The sequence below is a fragment of the Populus alba genome, chromosome 15 (genome assembly GCF_005239225.2).
Source record: "Populus alba chromosome 15, ASM523922v2, whole genome shotgun sequence".
Lineage (NCBI taxonomy): Eukaryota > Viridiplantae > Streptophyta > Magnoliopsida > Malpighiales > Salicaceae > Populus > Populus alba.
In genome coordinates this window covers 6679943-6695125 of record NC_133298.1, presented here as the reverse complement: position 1 = coordinate 6695125, position 15183 = coordinate 6679943, and the positions used below count along the sequence as shown (strand labels likewise).

General features: G+C 29.5%; 1 protein-coding gene across 3 annotated transcripts; it reads left to right on the top strand.

Annotated features, from left to right (window-relative positions):
- Window positions 1-12475: 12475 nt before the first annotated feature.
- LOC118057222 (bidirectional sugar transporter SWEET3) lies at window positions 12476-14465 on the top strand. 3 transcript variants are annotated; one of them, XM_035069731.2, is made up of 7 exons: window positions 12476-12608; window positions 12730-12766; window positions 12863-13085; window positions 13333-13494; window positions 13710-13829; window positions 13932-14117; window positions 14264-14465. In XM_035069731.2, exons 1-6 carry the CDS (start codon window positions 12572-12574, stop codon window positions 14106-14108), a joined length of 756 nt encoding a protein of 251 aa, XP_034925622.1. In that variant the 5' UTR covers window positions 12476-12571; the 3' UTR covers window positions 14109-14117; window positions 14264-14465. The 3 variants fall into 3 exon arrangements, with proteins under 3 accessions (XP_034925622.1, XP_034925623.1, XP_034925624.1); XM_035069732.2 differs by having other exon boundaries at window positions 13932-14130; XM_035069733.2 differs by lacking the exon at window positions 13710-13829.
- The last annotated feature ends 718 nt before the right edge of the window (window positions 14466-15183 follow it).

Genomic DNA, 15183 nt, shown 5'->3' with positions numbered 1-15183 from the left:
AAATTTTGGAAAAAAATTTGTTATTAAATTTTTAAAAGTCTATGAGTCTATTGATGGATTTGGCGAGTTAAACTTTTGTTTTTTAATTTTTTTTTTTATCATTTGATATTGGGTTGATTGAGAATTTAGTTTCATAATTTATTTTGTTTTGTTTTCTATGAATTATCATAATCTTAAAAAAAAAGTCTCAGTATTTGTTTGATACTTAATTTTACGATTGTTTATTTTTGTTATCATATAGTTAAATAAACAATAGTTAAAAAAATAAGTTATTAATTAATGGAGTCCATTACTTAGTTTGCGGGTTTGACTTGCTGACACGAGTTACCCGATTCACAGGTTTAGCAGGGTAAACCTAGTATATATTTTTTTAGTTTTTAGTCCTTTAATTTTTCTAATTTTTTTTTATTTCACTCTTCTTCAGTATTTGTTTGACTTTTTTTTTTTTAACAAGTTATTAATTAATTATGGTTGATGTTTGATTTTACAAGCATCTAATTTTATCATAAAATTAAATAAAAATAACTTAAAAAACAAAAAAATTATTAAACTCATTGAAACCATAATTCAGGTTATAAGGTGATTGAAATCGATCAAATCTAACATCATTTTAATTTTAAAATTTAAGTTTTTTTTCTAAAATAAAATCTAACCCATAGTGGAGCTGGAGCACGAGCGAATAATATACTAGTATACATATATATTTTTTGTTTCTTGCTAGATAAAAAGATGAAAGATATGACATGAAATAGTGTGTGTGTCTTATGTGTGTGTGTGTGTTATGCAAAATAAAAACAATAAACGGATCAAATTCATCGGTCCCATTATTTATTTTACTTTTGTGTCTTCAGCTGTTGTCATTTCTCACAGCATATGAGGAATAATACAGTCATCATAGGGGGACAAGTTCAGATGCTTTAAAATAAAGAGGATGCATGTCGCTTTCTTCCCAGGGGTCCAGAACTCCTGAAGCCAGAAGGCAACCCATGACCTCAAATTTATGGATGTAGCGTGCCCTGAACATCAAATGTCTCTGGTAAATTACATTAGGTGGTCCTCCCAAGTCTTACATTTTTTTCAATTTGACCCTCATTCCTTAACTTTCAAGCCTGCCAACCCTTGCATTTTCAAATTCTCAGTCACCCATGATTCCCTCGTCCATTTATTTATATCCATATGGTCACATAGTTGCATGGGGCGACACGTGTGGCCACGGATCAGAATTGTGGGGCTTTCTCTGTCAAAAACTAAAGTAAAAGGCTTAAAAAGAAAAAGAAATAAAACTTTAAGGGCCATGTAAAAATGTACTCAACCCCCATTGTGCCCCTGTATACATGGGGTTAGATTGTACTAGACTTACAAATAGGTAGATAGAGCGGTCCTTCGTCGAGGGCTATGGTCCAACATTATCTAGGAAAACGATATACAGAATATTTTTAAACAAATATATCCAACAGAATAGAAAGATTTATCACATTGCTTTTCTGTTTGCTATATATATATATATATATATATATATATATATATATATTTCAAAGTTGAAAGTTCAAACAAATTGAAACCCAAGAAAAAAAGAAAAGAAAAGAAAGGGTCCAACCTAACATTTTGGTTGAACACAAGTTTTTGTCCAATTCTTATGTGCCTAGCTTGTCTTAACGACAAGCACGACTCGGAAACACATGGACTTGGGAATAATGTGAGTGTAGAGATTCGTGACAAGAAATGTCAAACCTTACATTAGCCCAAGAAAGTGAGTATGCAAATACTATTGTTAAAAGAAACACTACTATCTTGGGAATTTGGGAGGCATGGGGTAAATGGTACGGTTAATAGTTATTAAACTTGAATCGAGGTAAATTCTACCTGGATAGATGAGTTTATTAAAAAAAATTAAAAATCAAAAGATATTGTTTTGACAAAAAAATCAACGTATTTTAATCGGATTTTAATCGGTCTACATGATCAAGTCTCCCCCGGTTTTTTATAAAAATTAGTTAGTATTATACACTAAGTTGACCTGTATAGCCAATCCGGTTTCTTACCTATAGCATGGTAGAGCCGTTCCACAACTACCACCAGATTTTCAAGTACAATCAAATCTTAGGATTTTTTTTGATCCAGGGTTCGTTGCGTGGATGGGATGAAATTATGTTTGATTGAAGGATTAGATTTGTTAAAAGATAATCATTGGAACATTAAAAAGTAATCATATATGAACCATTGAATTTTGACCACAGCCAACGGTTTTCGTCTAACTCTGTGGATCTGTTTTGAACCGGAAAAATTGTTAGATCTACACGGTTGACTCGAGAAAGATTGACCCGATTTGGTTGGACGGATTTTTAGTTTTTAGAAAAAATTTCTAATTCATTAAAATAGATAAGAGATGAATGTGACCCCACAATTAAATGGGTGAATCACTGGCTTAAGCCTGTGATTTAACAAGCCAAAAACTCTTTAAATATAGATAGTATTTGATGTTGTAGTAATGATTATTTTAAAAAATATTTTTTAAAAATAAAAAAAATTTAAAATATTTTTTAATTATAAAAACAAATAAACTCTGAATTTAAATATGTTAACACTGCCTATATGCTTGAACTGGTGGTATTCATGGCCTCTAACACAATAGATAATTTTTTAATATGTACAATGGATGTGACCCGACAAATAAATTATTGAATTGATGGGTTGAACTTGTAATTTAAGGAGCCACTTTCCTCATGGTTTAATTAAATTTTTGTGATCAAATCCTCATAGCAGTGGACATTTATTATAATTAGTTTTTATTTAAAGTTGAGATATCATAATTAAACCTTTTTTTTAAATTAAAAAATTAAGAAATTAAACAGATTATTCATATCTAGATTAACATATTTATAAAAAAAATTATTTCTCGAAGGGATAATAAGGTGGGGGAACAAATCTATTTATTACTAATTCTCTTAAATCATTAGTATTTTTAATCAAATAGTTATTAAATAAACCAATGATTTCCAATGAGGTTCATTACTCACAAATGACAAATGTATACCTTGATATTAATCAAATAAAAAGAATTAAAAGAAGATGTCCCATAATTTATGCTGTTAAATCATCTATTTTTTATTTTTTTTTAATATTCTGATTTTCGCAAGGTTGCTTCAAGGATGCAAACAAGACCTTCAAGACCCGTAATCACTTGAGTCGTGATTGAAATGACAGACACCGATGTGATGTTCATGTGATACAGTTGTGCGTATAAAGATTAAACACGTAACTTCACAGTCATAAAACTTGAAATGATTTCCTTTCTTTTCATATATATATATATATATATATATTTAAACTACTAATTCTTTAATTACACGAATAATTTTAAGGTCACACACATCACTGGTGTAAGAAAAAAATTGAAAATATCAATTAAATTGAAAAAATAATTAAAAATATTGAACTGTAAAAAATATTAATTAAAATTTAAAAAAAAAACTAACCAGTTTGGTTTCGGTTTTATAATCCTAAAACTGAAAAAATCAAACCGAATCCAAACCCAAAAAACTAAAAAAAAACCGAGCCAAACTAGAAAAAAACCTAAAAAAATAGAGCCAAATAAAAAAAACTGGTTTTTGTTTTAAAAAACTGAACCAAAACCAGTCAGTTTAAATAGGTTTTGGTTTTTTTGAAATAGGTTTTGGTTTTTTTGAAAAAAAACCGGTTTAGTTACTTTTTTGATAAAAACTGAACCAAACCGAAAATAATTACCCCTAAACACCACTATATCGTTATTGTATATTCAATAAAAAAAGATAACATAAATTTTAATATGTTAAAATTTATTTTAAATTGCAATTAACTTATTAATAAGAGCGCAAGCTGATCTGAATATATATATTCATATATATATATATATATATATATATATATATATATATATATAATATTTGAACTTTTTTAATCACCAAATCACCCTTTAATACTACATTCATTTCCATTTTATTAAAACTTATATTTCTTGAATTAGCTGAACTGAGCAAATAATGCAATACTGACAAACCCAATGATTAAAAAGTCAATTATTTGTTATACAAGAAAAATTATGCGAGTTTTTAGTACAAAAGGTAATGGAAATTACTAATTATACTTAAATGGACCGTTTTAATTTCATCATGAATTTGAGTTTTGTCATTCATAACTAAAGAGGTTATATTTTTTTTTATAATAGTCGAGATTTTATTAAAAAAAAAAACTAGATCACTAATAAGTTAATGGAAATTTGGTTGTAGAGAAAAAAATTATAAATATATTTATATCTGATAATATTGTTTATAAAAAATATTTGTTTATATATTCTCTTGTTTCTTTGTTTTGAAAAATAAATAAAATAATTTATTTTATATTTTAAAATTCTTATAAAAAAATATTTTTTTATTAAAAAATAACAGAATCAACTGCATTGTAGTATTCTTAAATTAAACAAATCTTTATATATCTTAACAATTAAATAAATGTTATAATCAAAATAAACATGGCATAATAGCGTTCAACACCAACATTTACCATGTTGGACTAACTTTCATCTATTTTCTTAATTAATTTCATGTGATGCTCTAGGCGTGTGTGTATAAAGATTAAACACGTAACTTCACAGTCATGAAAGTTGAAATACATCCCTTTTCATTTCATTTTATTTTACGATAAATTAAGATATATTTGAATTAGTTTGTACGTTGATTTATACATTTTTCTTGGAAGATTTTAAGACCGCAACCCGTATTAAAAGAAGTTAATATCTCCATATGATCATAAATCTAATTTATAAAAAGAATCTATAAAGTTTTGACCAAATGCAGAGAATTTGATCATATCAAAGAAAAAAACAAATACATGAAGGGACCACTTCATCTTTGCCAAGTCATAGCTTATCTGTTTCACAGTACATTATTACTTAATCCTCACGCCTCTGTGACCTGTAAATTTGTACAGGAGGAGCTATCTCATTCAAGGATTTATTTGTTGATTTTACTGTCTCGTAAGATGATTTTAAAAATAATATTTACTTAAAAATATATTAAAATAATTTTTTTAATTTTTATTTGAATGTATCAAAATCATAAAAAAATATTAAAATATATATATATTGAAATATTTTTAAAAAACAAAAGGCACTGTATTCTCAAACACTAAAAATGTGGAACATTAATTTTAGCTTTGATGATTACAAAATCGAATAAGAGACTTAATTTGATGAATTCTTTGATTGCTTAATGTAAAGTGCAATTAAGAAAGATACACGTTTTGCAATGTTGGCAATTATGAAGAATCTAACTTTAAAATAAAATAAAATAAAATAAAAATCACCAAACTTCACCAAGGAAGATTGCTCAATCTCTACGCAATGATTCTTTGACTTTTGTGGCTTCATTTTCTTTAAGCTCATGCATGATAGATTTGATTTTTTTTTTTTTTTCAAAAACAAATTCCAATATAACTTTATTATAGAAGTTTTAGATATTTATGGATTTTGATTATTTGATTTCCTCCATGGCCAAGATTCTCTACTTTGTTAGAAAATTCACGAGCAGGATAAATTCTTTGGCCATATATTGTTGTAGAGATATTTTTTCAAGAAACTTGACATTTGAGCATATAATATTTAGTTTACAATTATGTAAAATTATAATTTAATTGTAAATTTGTAATTATAGTGCGTGTATATATATATATATATACATATATATATATAGAATAAATATTAAATCATATTAGCTGGCCGATTGCTACAAAATATTAAAGATATTAGCTGTAAAGTGACTCTAAAGTCTCAATCTGCCCTGTTTTTATTTTATTTTTAATTATATCTTCCATTTTGGATGAGTGGCTCGACAGATAAGGATCAGTAACATTCTCCAAGGTCTTGTCTCTTGCCATTACAGAAATTAAAAATAAAAATAAAAATTGTACAAGAATTCAGTGCTCAATCTTCATGGACAACCCAGAAGTGTTATGAACAAGGCCATATTATCCAAGTTTAAATTGACACAAAGCACACATTAGGTTATAACCAATCAGGAAATTTTAGTAGTTGACTGTGAGCTGGGGTTGACCGGGCAATTTTTTCCCCAAATTTTGTCATCTTATAAGAATTTGAGTAATTTTCTCAATTAATTAGGCTGAAAAACTCGTCGTATTATATTACAAACAGACCGATGATTTAATAAATATTATAGTAATAAGAGTTTATTATTATTAAAAGATTTATATTTCTTTGAGTTCGAATCCTATAATTACCAATATAATAGCTATTAAAGATTTACATAATCATCAATTTTAGAATTTGTAAAATTAATCGAGATGGGAGTAAGTTAATCTGAATATCTATATTAATAATAAAAAAATAATAAATATTTTTTTTCTTTGTTATCGACATGCAATTTGTAGCCACCTTTTTAGACTGAAACAAATCATCTACATTTAAATTGATACGATCTCACTAATTTTTTTTTTTTTTTTGTCTTTTATAAGATTTAAATCTTGTATAAGAATACAAAAAATTAAAGTAGACGGCAACAACACAATAAAGAAAAACAATCACGACGAAAGAATTGTTGAATTCCATACTTTATAATATATTATTTTTTATCTAATATAGTTTGTCTCTTTAATAGATTTTACACCTCTTTAAAAACGACAAAAAGAAACCGATTCTTATAGAAAAATCAGAATCCTAAGTTAGATAAAAATAAAAAAAACATAAAACCTAAAATTAAAATAAAAATTAAAAAAAATAAAATGAATTCAAACATCTTATTTTAAAACTTTCGATCTCTAGCAGAGCCCATCTAGCAGCTGGATGAGATTTTTTTTTTTTATCAAATTGTTCATCCAGCACAAACTCTGTCATACTAATCTATAAATAAATCTGTTTATGTTTTCTGCATTATCCATTCAATTCTATAGACTCGCCTACGTAGAAAAAACAAACACAATCATTTCTTGGGCCAAGCCTTTGGTATGGGAATCATACAGGCCTGCATCAGTAAGCTCGTATGGAGCTTGGTTCAGGCTAGCTTACTCCTCTTACCTCTTCAACAACGTTATTAAACCTGACCAAGATAAGAATCCAGTTAAGCTACTATACATTTCTTTGGTTCAACCAATTAGGTTATCAGTCAGACCAGACCAGGTTGTTCGTATTATACAATATATATTGTTATATTTTTAAGGTATTTGAGAGTGTAATTATAATTATAATTTAAAATATTTTTTATTTAAAAATAAATCAAAATAATATTTATTTTATATAACCATCTACAGGATCCTGAAAGATTTGATATTTGGCATCTGCTATGCCCCCACCTACCCCACCCCACAACTAGTATTGCGTCCAGACGCATGCATGTATCCAAGTGAAAGCAGCAAGGGACTGTCTCTTCTCTGATGCTTCTCGACATCATATTACGCCCTAGTTGGTTCTTTGGTTCAAGTAATTAGGGTAACACCAAATATTAAAAAATAATATAAATTTTATTTAATAATTTAAGTTTTTGGGTTGAGATAATTCTTTGACATGGTATCAAAACCTTGATATCTTAATAGTCACGAGTTTAAATCTCACCATCTTCATTTATTTGATAAAATTAAGCACAAGATAATATGGGCCTGTGCAAGTTTCAAATCTAAAAAGCTTTTACTTGAGGGAGTGTGTTAGAGAATAATATAAATCATATCCTGAAATCCCACTTAATAGCTTAAGCTTTTAGATTGAGATGATTCTTTGACAATCGATCAGACCAGATTGTTCATATTATACAATATATATTGCTATATTTCAGGAGTATTTGGAAGTATAGTAGTTGTTGCGATTTAAAGTGTTTTTGATTGAAAATATATCAAAATAATATTTATTTTATTATTTTTAGATAAAGATATCAAGATCAAGTCTTGTAAGCTGCAATCGTCCAGAGTTAAAAACAAAACTATAATTTAAATAGCCTGAATCTACCATGGATGGATTAAAAATACTGAAACAAGCAAAACTGTCCATGTGTTTCTTCCATTTTATATATGCATCTACTAGGGATCCTGAAAGATTTGATTTTTGGCATCTGCTATGCCACACGTACCCCACCCTACAACTAGTATTGCGTCCACACGCCTGCATGTATCGTGAAAGCAGCAAGGGACTGTCTCTTCTCTGATGCTTCTCGACATCATATTACGCCCTAGCATCAACCTCTTTCTGGGCTAAAGAAATCCTTATACTGCTTGCACACTGTGATTGGAATGCTTTGAATAACTTATCCTCCACAAGTTTTAATTATTTTCCCAGGTTCATGGCAGACAGATTACGTAAAGTGGTCCTGTTGTCCAATCATATCATGTGTAATTTCATTTGTTTACATGGTAAACTGGAAAAGATACAGGTAATTGCTGCACTGATAGTGTATCCAGCAAAAAATGATGTGACTTGGTCTAGTTTAGTTGCCTCCTCCACTCGATCAACTGGTGAACCAAATTAATTGCACAATCTTAAGGGTATTCGTCAGACTCAATTACACTGAAAAAGATGTATTTTTTTAATTATTTCCAATGCAAAAGTTATTAAACCCAACTTGAATGATGACCATACACAAAGCCTGGGTCAATCAAAGTAGTTTTTTTTTTTTTTTTTTTTAACAACTAAGTCAATTCTAAGTTGATTTTTTTTTTTTTTAAATTTGATTAGGTCTAGTGCTGGTTCTAGATTGAAAGGTTAAACTGAATTTAATAACTATATCAAATTACCTATGAATTATTTTAAGAAGAGATGTATTTTTTTTTAAAAAAAAAAACTACCTCCAAAATAATCCAACCGTGGCTTGGTAAGTTGCAAATCTTGACACTTCTAACAACTTGTGATTTTCTTCATTAGCTTTTGTCCCCTTTTAGTGAATTAAATTGCCAACACAAGTCCTCAATCTTTTTTTTTTAATTACTCATATATAATCTTTTAATTTCCAACAATTGAGGGTGATGACTCTATGTTCTAATATGCACCTCTTGTACATGGAAATATACCAATTTTTATACATTGTCATAATACAGTACTTGCCTAAGTTTATGATGAAAAATTGTAAACGTATCATAAACACAAGAAACAGTATGTTCTGTATCATAAAGAGAGTTTCTTTATTTGATACTAGAAGTCCTGACTCTTCTTATTACACATGTGCAGATTTATCAGTGGCCATTTTCAAGCATTTTATTTTAATTTTAACATATACTAAAAGAATTTGATTTTTTTACTGTAGCAATGAATAATATAAAGCTAAGCCTTCTTTCACTTTGATCCTCATATTTGTAGGAATGTTTTTTTTATTTCAAACTTGGTTTTTTTATTTATTTTATTTTACCCTCTAACATTGGATTAATTAGGTATTAAACTTCATAATTTATTTCAATTTACTTTATATAGAGTTTTTCGGTCTCATGTTTTAGATTGTGAGTTTTATTGGTTAACCATGTTGACTTATATCATTTTTTTGTTATTTTTTAACTCCATCCTTAAACATTGAGTTGATTAAGAATTAAGCTTCATAATTTATTTTGATTTGCATTTTATGAGGTTATTCTGGTCTCATGACTTGGATCATGAGTTTGATCGTTGACTAGGGTGTTTTTTTATGTCTTTTTTTTTTCATCCTTATTCTGATTTCATGACTCAAGTTTGATAAGTTAACTTGGGTTGACTCAAGTTAATTTTTTAGTTGAATTTTGTTTTTAATTATATCCTTCAATATTAGATTGATTGAGAATTGAGTTTAATAATTTTTTTATTTGTTTTATGTAGAGTTATTATGGTTTCGTGACTTGAAAAATAAATTTAACAGGTTAATCCGAGTTAATTCGAGTCGATCTAATATGTTGTCGTTTCAATTGTTTTTTTTTTAAAAGTTGTTTTTGAGTCGAAACTATATTTTTGTAGGTCATTCGAGTTGTCTTTGAATCTGTAAAATTGACTAGGTCATACCATATTAATCTTCACGTGGTTAATTTTTTATTTTTTTAAATATATTAATAATATTTAAATATCTTTTTATGTTAAAAAAAAATAAATTGATTTGACCAGCATAAAATAAATATGATGTGCTTGACATGACAAGAAGAAGAAGAAGAAGCACAGGCCAGTTATTTTTGTACAGAGAATATATTCTTAACGCTAACACAATTTGCCCTTAAACTCAACTTATATAAGCTGCTCTGCCTCATTGAGTGACTAATATCTATAAATGGCGACCAAAACCATCCTCCAACTTTGAAGGAATTGAACTATTTGCTGTCCAAAAAATAGGAGTTTGATAGTATAATTTCAAATCATGGACAGCAAAAATGGTTGCCAAAAGCAATTAACAGCGACCAGCCTGTGTAATGTAAACTAGGTTATAAATATAGAATCTGGACCCTGTCGAGCTTTCATCTACTAGAACCATTACTAAAGCGTTTGGGAACACTGTTCAAATCACATTCCCACTAAATTTGAATTTTTTTTTTGTTAAAATTTAATGCGGTTTGTATCTTTTGGATCGTTTTGATGTACTAATGTTAAAAATAATTTTTAAAAAATAAAAAAATATCATTAACATGTATTTCGGTACAAAAAATTATTTAAAAAATAATTACTATCACACTGTAAACACGCTTAAAGAATATAGGATTTTAATGGTTTGTTGGAGGCAAGAAAGAATAAAAATGGAAGACAGGCAAAAGGATGCTGAGATCACCATCATAAACAAATAAAAAAAAAAAAAGTCTGTCTCTTTATCACATAAAATAAAATGTTGTTTAATACGAGAAAAGGGCCTTCCAGTTTTACATATGACAGGAAGCATTACTTGAGAAAAAACCTCCCTCAAACGTATCTTTTCATCAACTCATTTCCTGCTGAAATCTAGGGATCTAATGAGCTACTATGAAATATTTAATCATGAGTGCGGCAAGCTCTTCTATTCTAGTTTATAATTTCTCTTGGCTATAGCCTATATGTTCATCTGGGGAGAGATTGAGCTTTCAAGAAATAGTGAATTGGTATAAGTCCTCAGGAATTTTAATTGCGCTTATATTCATCAGTACTGTAGGAATTGGGTTCAAGCTTTCCCCAGCCCTTTCTCATCAATGGACTCTTGACATGTGTGAAAGACTGCAGTTCGTTCAAAAAATTCTTACATAGCTATAAGTGTATTGGAACATTTTTTGAAAATTAAGGTTCTTAACAAGTTCATGTATATCAGTATTCTCATGTGGCAGGAGCCCTATCAGAATAGAGTAAACTATTATTGAATTCCTATGTTTTCAGCAAAGTAATAAGTTAATCCTCTTTAGTTTTTTAAAAAACGAGTAATGAATCCCTGTACTTTTAAATTTACTTGCAACTTAGTCCTCCCTTAGTTTTTGGTGACAATTCAATTGTTTTTTCCCCTAAAATTTCCTTCATTTTTAGTCAAATTTTCCAATCTCACCTGGTCAAGGAATGGCTTATGTTTTTCAAAGTCAGAAGAACACCCAGGGACTAAATTATTATTTACTCATCAGAATTTATGAAACTATCACGGTTCTTTTTCAATGAAATGAAAGGTAAGAATTATGAGTCAAGATTTAACTCTTAGTAACATGTTTTTTGAAGAACAATTGTTTCAGAAAGCCACAGGTGTCATGAGCAGTGTACACTGCTGATGCAAATCTGGAAAATCAACTTCAATAATTCATAAACTTTCGGCTCTTAAGAGGTGGGAGCAGTGTTTTCCAAAATTTAAAACAATGCTAATAAAAGTGTGCAGAGAAGGATAAAAATATGCAGAGATCCTTTATGATGCACTCTAACACAGCACAGCAATGCTAATAAAGAAAAAACCATGTACACCTCCTCAACTATGGGTTGCATTTTAAAAAAACTTCCTTTCTTTTTCAATTTGCACACTCAGCAGTATCCCTTTATCAAAACCATCAGGAACGTGATCACCCTTGAAAAACTCTGTGATGACGATACAGGCATAAATAAGCTTTATGTGTGTATCTGTGTCACAGCTGGTGCACACACAAACACTTGTATATGTGTTTTTTTTCACACGATAAGATTAAAAGTGTATTATATACATCACCTGAGAAAATGTTTCCAGACACGAAGGGAGAGAGAACATTTAATAAACGTACTGCATGTTAATTGATTAGCCAAACATCACGTAAGAGATTTCTATCTGGTGGAGAGTGGAGTGCCATGGCATCTTCCACTTGCAACAGGCAACAGTAAATAATTTCTTTTTTCTGTTCCTCTAATCTTGTTCTCAAAAACCAACCTGATTTTATGGCAAAATCTCAATATTAGGCAAGCTGTTTCCATCTACTGATTAGATAAAGCAGTCTACAGGATTCATGGAAACGTAGCCAGCACTTCTCCTTTCAATTTTCTAATATTCTCTTTACTCATGCCTCCCCATATTTATACCCCCCCAAGGTTGTTGAACACTTCGTATGAGATACTTAACTAGTTTTTTAGAGAGTCTTCTTGTTGGGGACCATTTTCTCAACTTAGGACCATCATTGCAGAGAGAAAAACATGGGAGATACGCTGCGCCTAGCAGTGGGAGTCATGGGTATTTAGCTTTCTTTGTTTTTTTTTTTTTTTTTTCCCTGCATCAGATATATATCTACCATTACATATAACTATTCTACTAAAGCAACCTAATATATCAAATCTTCATGATTTTGTTGCAGGTAATGCAGCTGCTCTGTTGCTTTTTTCAGCACCTATGTAATGCCAAGACTCTATAATACACAAAATAGTAGTTTATCAAGTTAAGAAATTTGACAACGGAACTCAAAACTATTACTTTTTTCATGTCTCCAGATTAACTTTCTGTAGGGTCATCAGGAAGAAAAGCACTGAAGAGTTCTCATGTGTTCCTTACACCATTGCACTGCTAAACTGTCTCCTTTACACATGGTATGGGTTGCCTGTCATAAGCTGCAGATGGGAAAAATTCCCTGTGGTCACCATCAATGGATTAGGGATTCTTTTTGAGCTTTCCTTCATTCTCATATATTTATGGTTCACTTCAGCCAAAGGAAAGGCAAGCTCTTTGAACTTTATCTGTCAAATTATTGGAGAAATATTTTTCCTTACATGCTTGAATTTTCTACACTAGTACGCTTATCATAGACTTACAACTCAAGTTTACACGCGTGTGTGTGTTTCAAAGTATGCTTGTATACCTTGCTGCCTTTCTTCCATAATAAAAAGCAACACAACTCACGGGCTATATACTTGCACTTATGCATCGCAAAGAGTATTTACAATTAAATACCATGGGTGTGCAGAAGAAGGTTGCTATCACAATGATACCTGTCATCCTAGTGTTCTGCATCACGGCAGCTATCTCATTGCTTTCTTTCCATGATCACCACCATCGCAAGATATTTGTCGGGAGTGTTGCTCTTGTGACCTCTGTGGTCATGTATGGTTCTCCACTAGTGGTTGTGGTGAGGCATCTTTATCTCTTTTTAATTCACCACATAATTGACAGCTGACGCCACTACAACAGAAACAAATATGTGGCATGATTTTAGCATCCTAACTGGTGTAGCATAACATAAACACGTTCAATATCTAAGTTCTCATCTCCCTCAAGCCCTTTGGTAAGGCAAGTATTTGCTCAAGATTCCTTTTAATAAATGTCCTAAATATAAAATTGCAGAAACAAGTGATAAAGACAAAGAGCGTAGAATACATGCCATTCAACCTTTCGTTTTTCTCTTTCGTTTCAAGTTCTCTTTGGATGGTATATGGACTACTGAGCCATGATCTCTTTCTCATGGTTTGTACAATTATTCAATCTTAAGTTTGTGACAACAAGAACTTTCCAATAGTACATGCACTCTTGGATTTTCTTTTAACTTAAATTCTTGGATTTCGGCAGCTCCCAAATCTTGTTGGCATCCCCTTAGGGATCCTCCAACTTGTGCTGTACTGCAAGTACAGAAAAAGAGGAATCAAGGAAGAATCACACAAATGGGATCTGGAAATTAGGAATGAAGAGAAATCCAAACAGTTGCAGCTAGTGATTAACGACAGTAATATTAATGACAAAAGTTAACAAAATTATGTAAGAGAATGAGGTTTGTTTTGTGTGCATATCCTCCATTAGATCTCTAAAATTAATTTTCATTCCTATCAAAGTATGATTCCGTGCACATACACACACACAGTTGGCTACTAACAAAACGTTAACTATTTGCTTGTTTGTAACAGGGTGTGTTTCATTGCGAATAATTTTTCCTGAACTTCAAAGAGGCAGTAAGAGCTGCTGAAGTTAAAAGAAAGGAGCTCCTGCGGTGACAGATGTTTATACTATATAAAATTTACTAATGCTGTAAAATTAATAAAATACCGCGAAGAAAAACTAAAAAGAAGTATTGTAGAGAGGCCCCGTTTGTTTGCTGGAAAATAGTTTTTTTTTTTTTAAAGTGAATTCCGAGAAAGTATTTTCCGATGTTTGGTAGTGTAATGGAAAATAAGCTGGAAAACACTTTTCAGTGTTTGGTTATGTCATGGAAAATGAGCTGAAAAATAACTTATTAACATTTTATTTTTCTCAAGTTTATTAAAATAATAAGAAACAAATTTTATAAATTAAAAAGTTGAATGAGAATGAAATTGAAAAAAAAATATAATTTCATAAATTATCTCAAATAAAATAAATAATAATCAAAATAATAGAGATCAAATCTAAAAAATTAAAAAAAATAAAAGATGAAGAAATTAAAATAATAATAATCAACATTTCATAAATTATTTCAAATAAAATAAGTAACAATCAAAAGAATGAGGACCAAATCTGATAGATAAAAATTTTCAATAAAAAAATGATAAGAAAAAAGCAAATAACAATTATAAAAATAAGGACCAAAATTACTATAAAAATAAAATTTTAAGAGATGAAATTGAAAATAAATATTAAAAACAAAATATATATAGTGATCAAAAGTTTGAGGATCAAATTTGATATAATTAGCAAATAATGACATTTCTAAATTTTTCACAACTTCCGAAAAGTGTTTTCCCCAAAAATTTTTAGGAAAACACTTTCCTGAAAACCAAGCCAAATTTTTTTTTTACTGGAAAATGTTTTCCATTGACCAACTTTCATAATGGCAAACAAATACAAGAAA

Excerpts from the sequence above, each read along its gene's own strand:
- LOC118057222 (XM_035069731.2), top strand. The coding sequence starts at position 12,572 with ATGGGAGATACGCTGCGCCTAGCAGTGGGAGTCATGG. Across the intron at positions 13,086-13,332 it reads TCACTTCAGCCAAAGGAAAG|AAGAAGGTTGCTATCACAAT; the intron begins GCAAGCTCTTTG and ends ATGGGTGTGCAG. Across the intron at positions 13,495-13,709 it reads GTTCTCCACTAGTGGTTGTG|AAACAAGTGATAAAGACAAA; the intron begins GTGAGGCATCTT and ends ATAAAATTGCAG.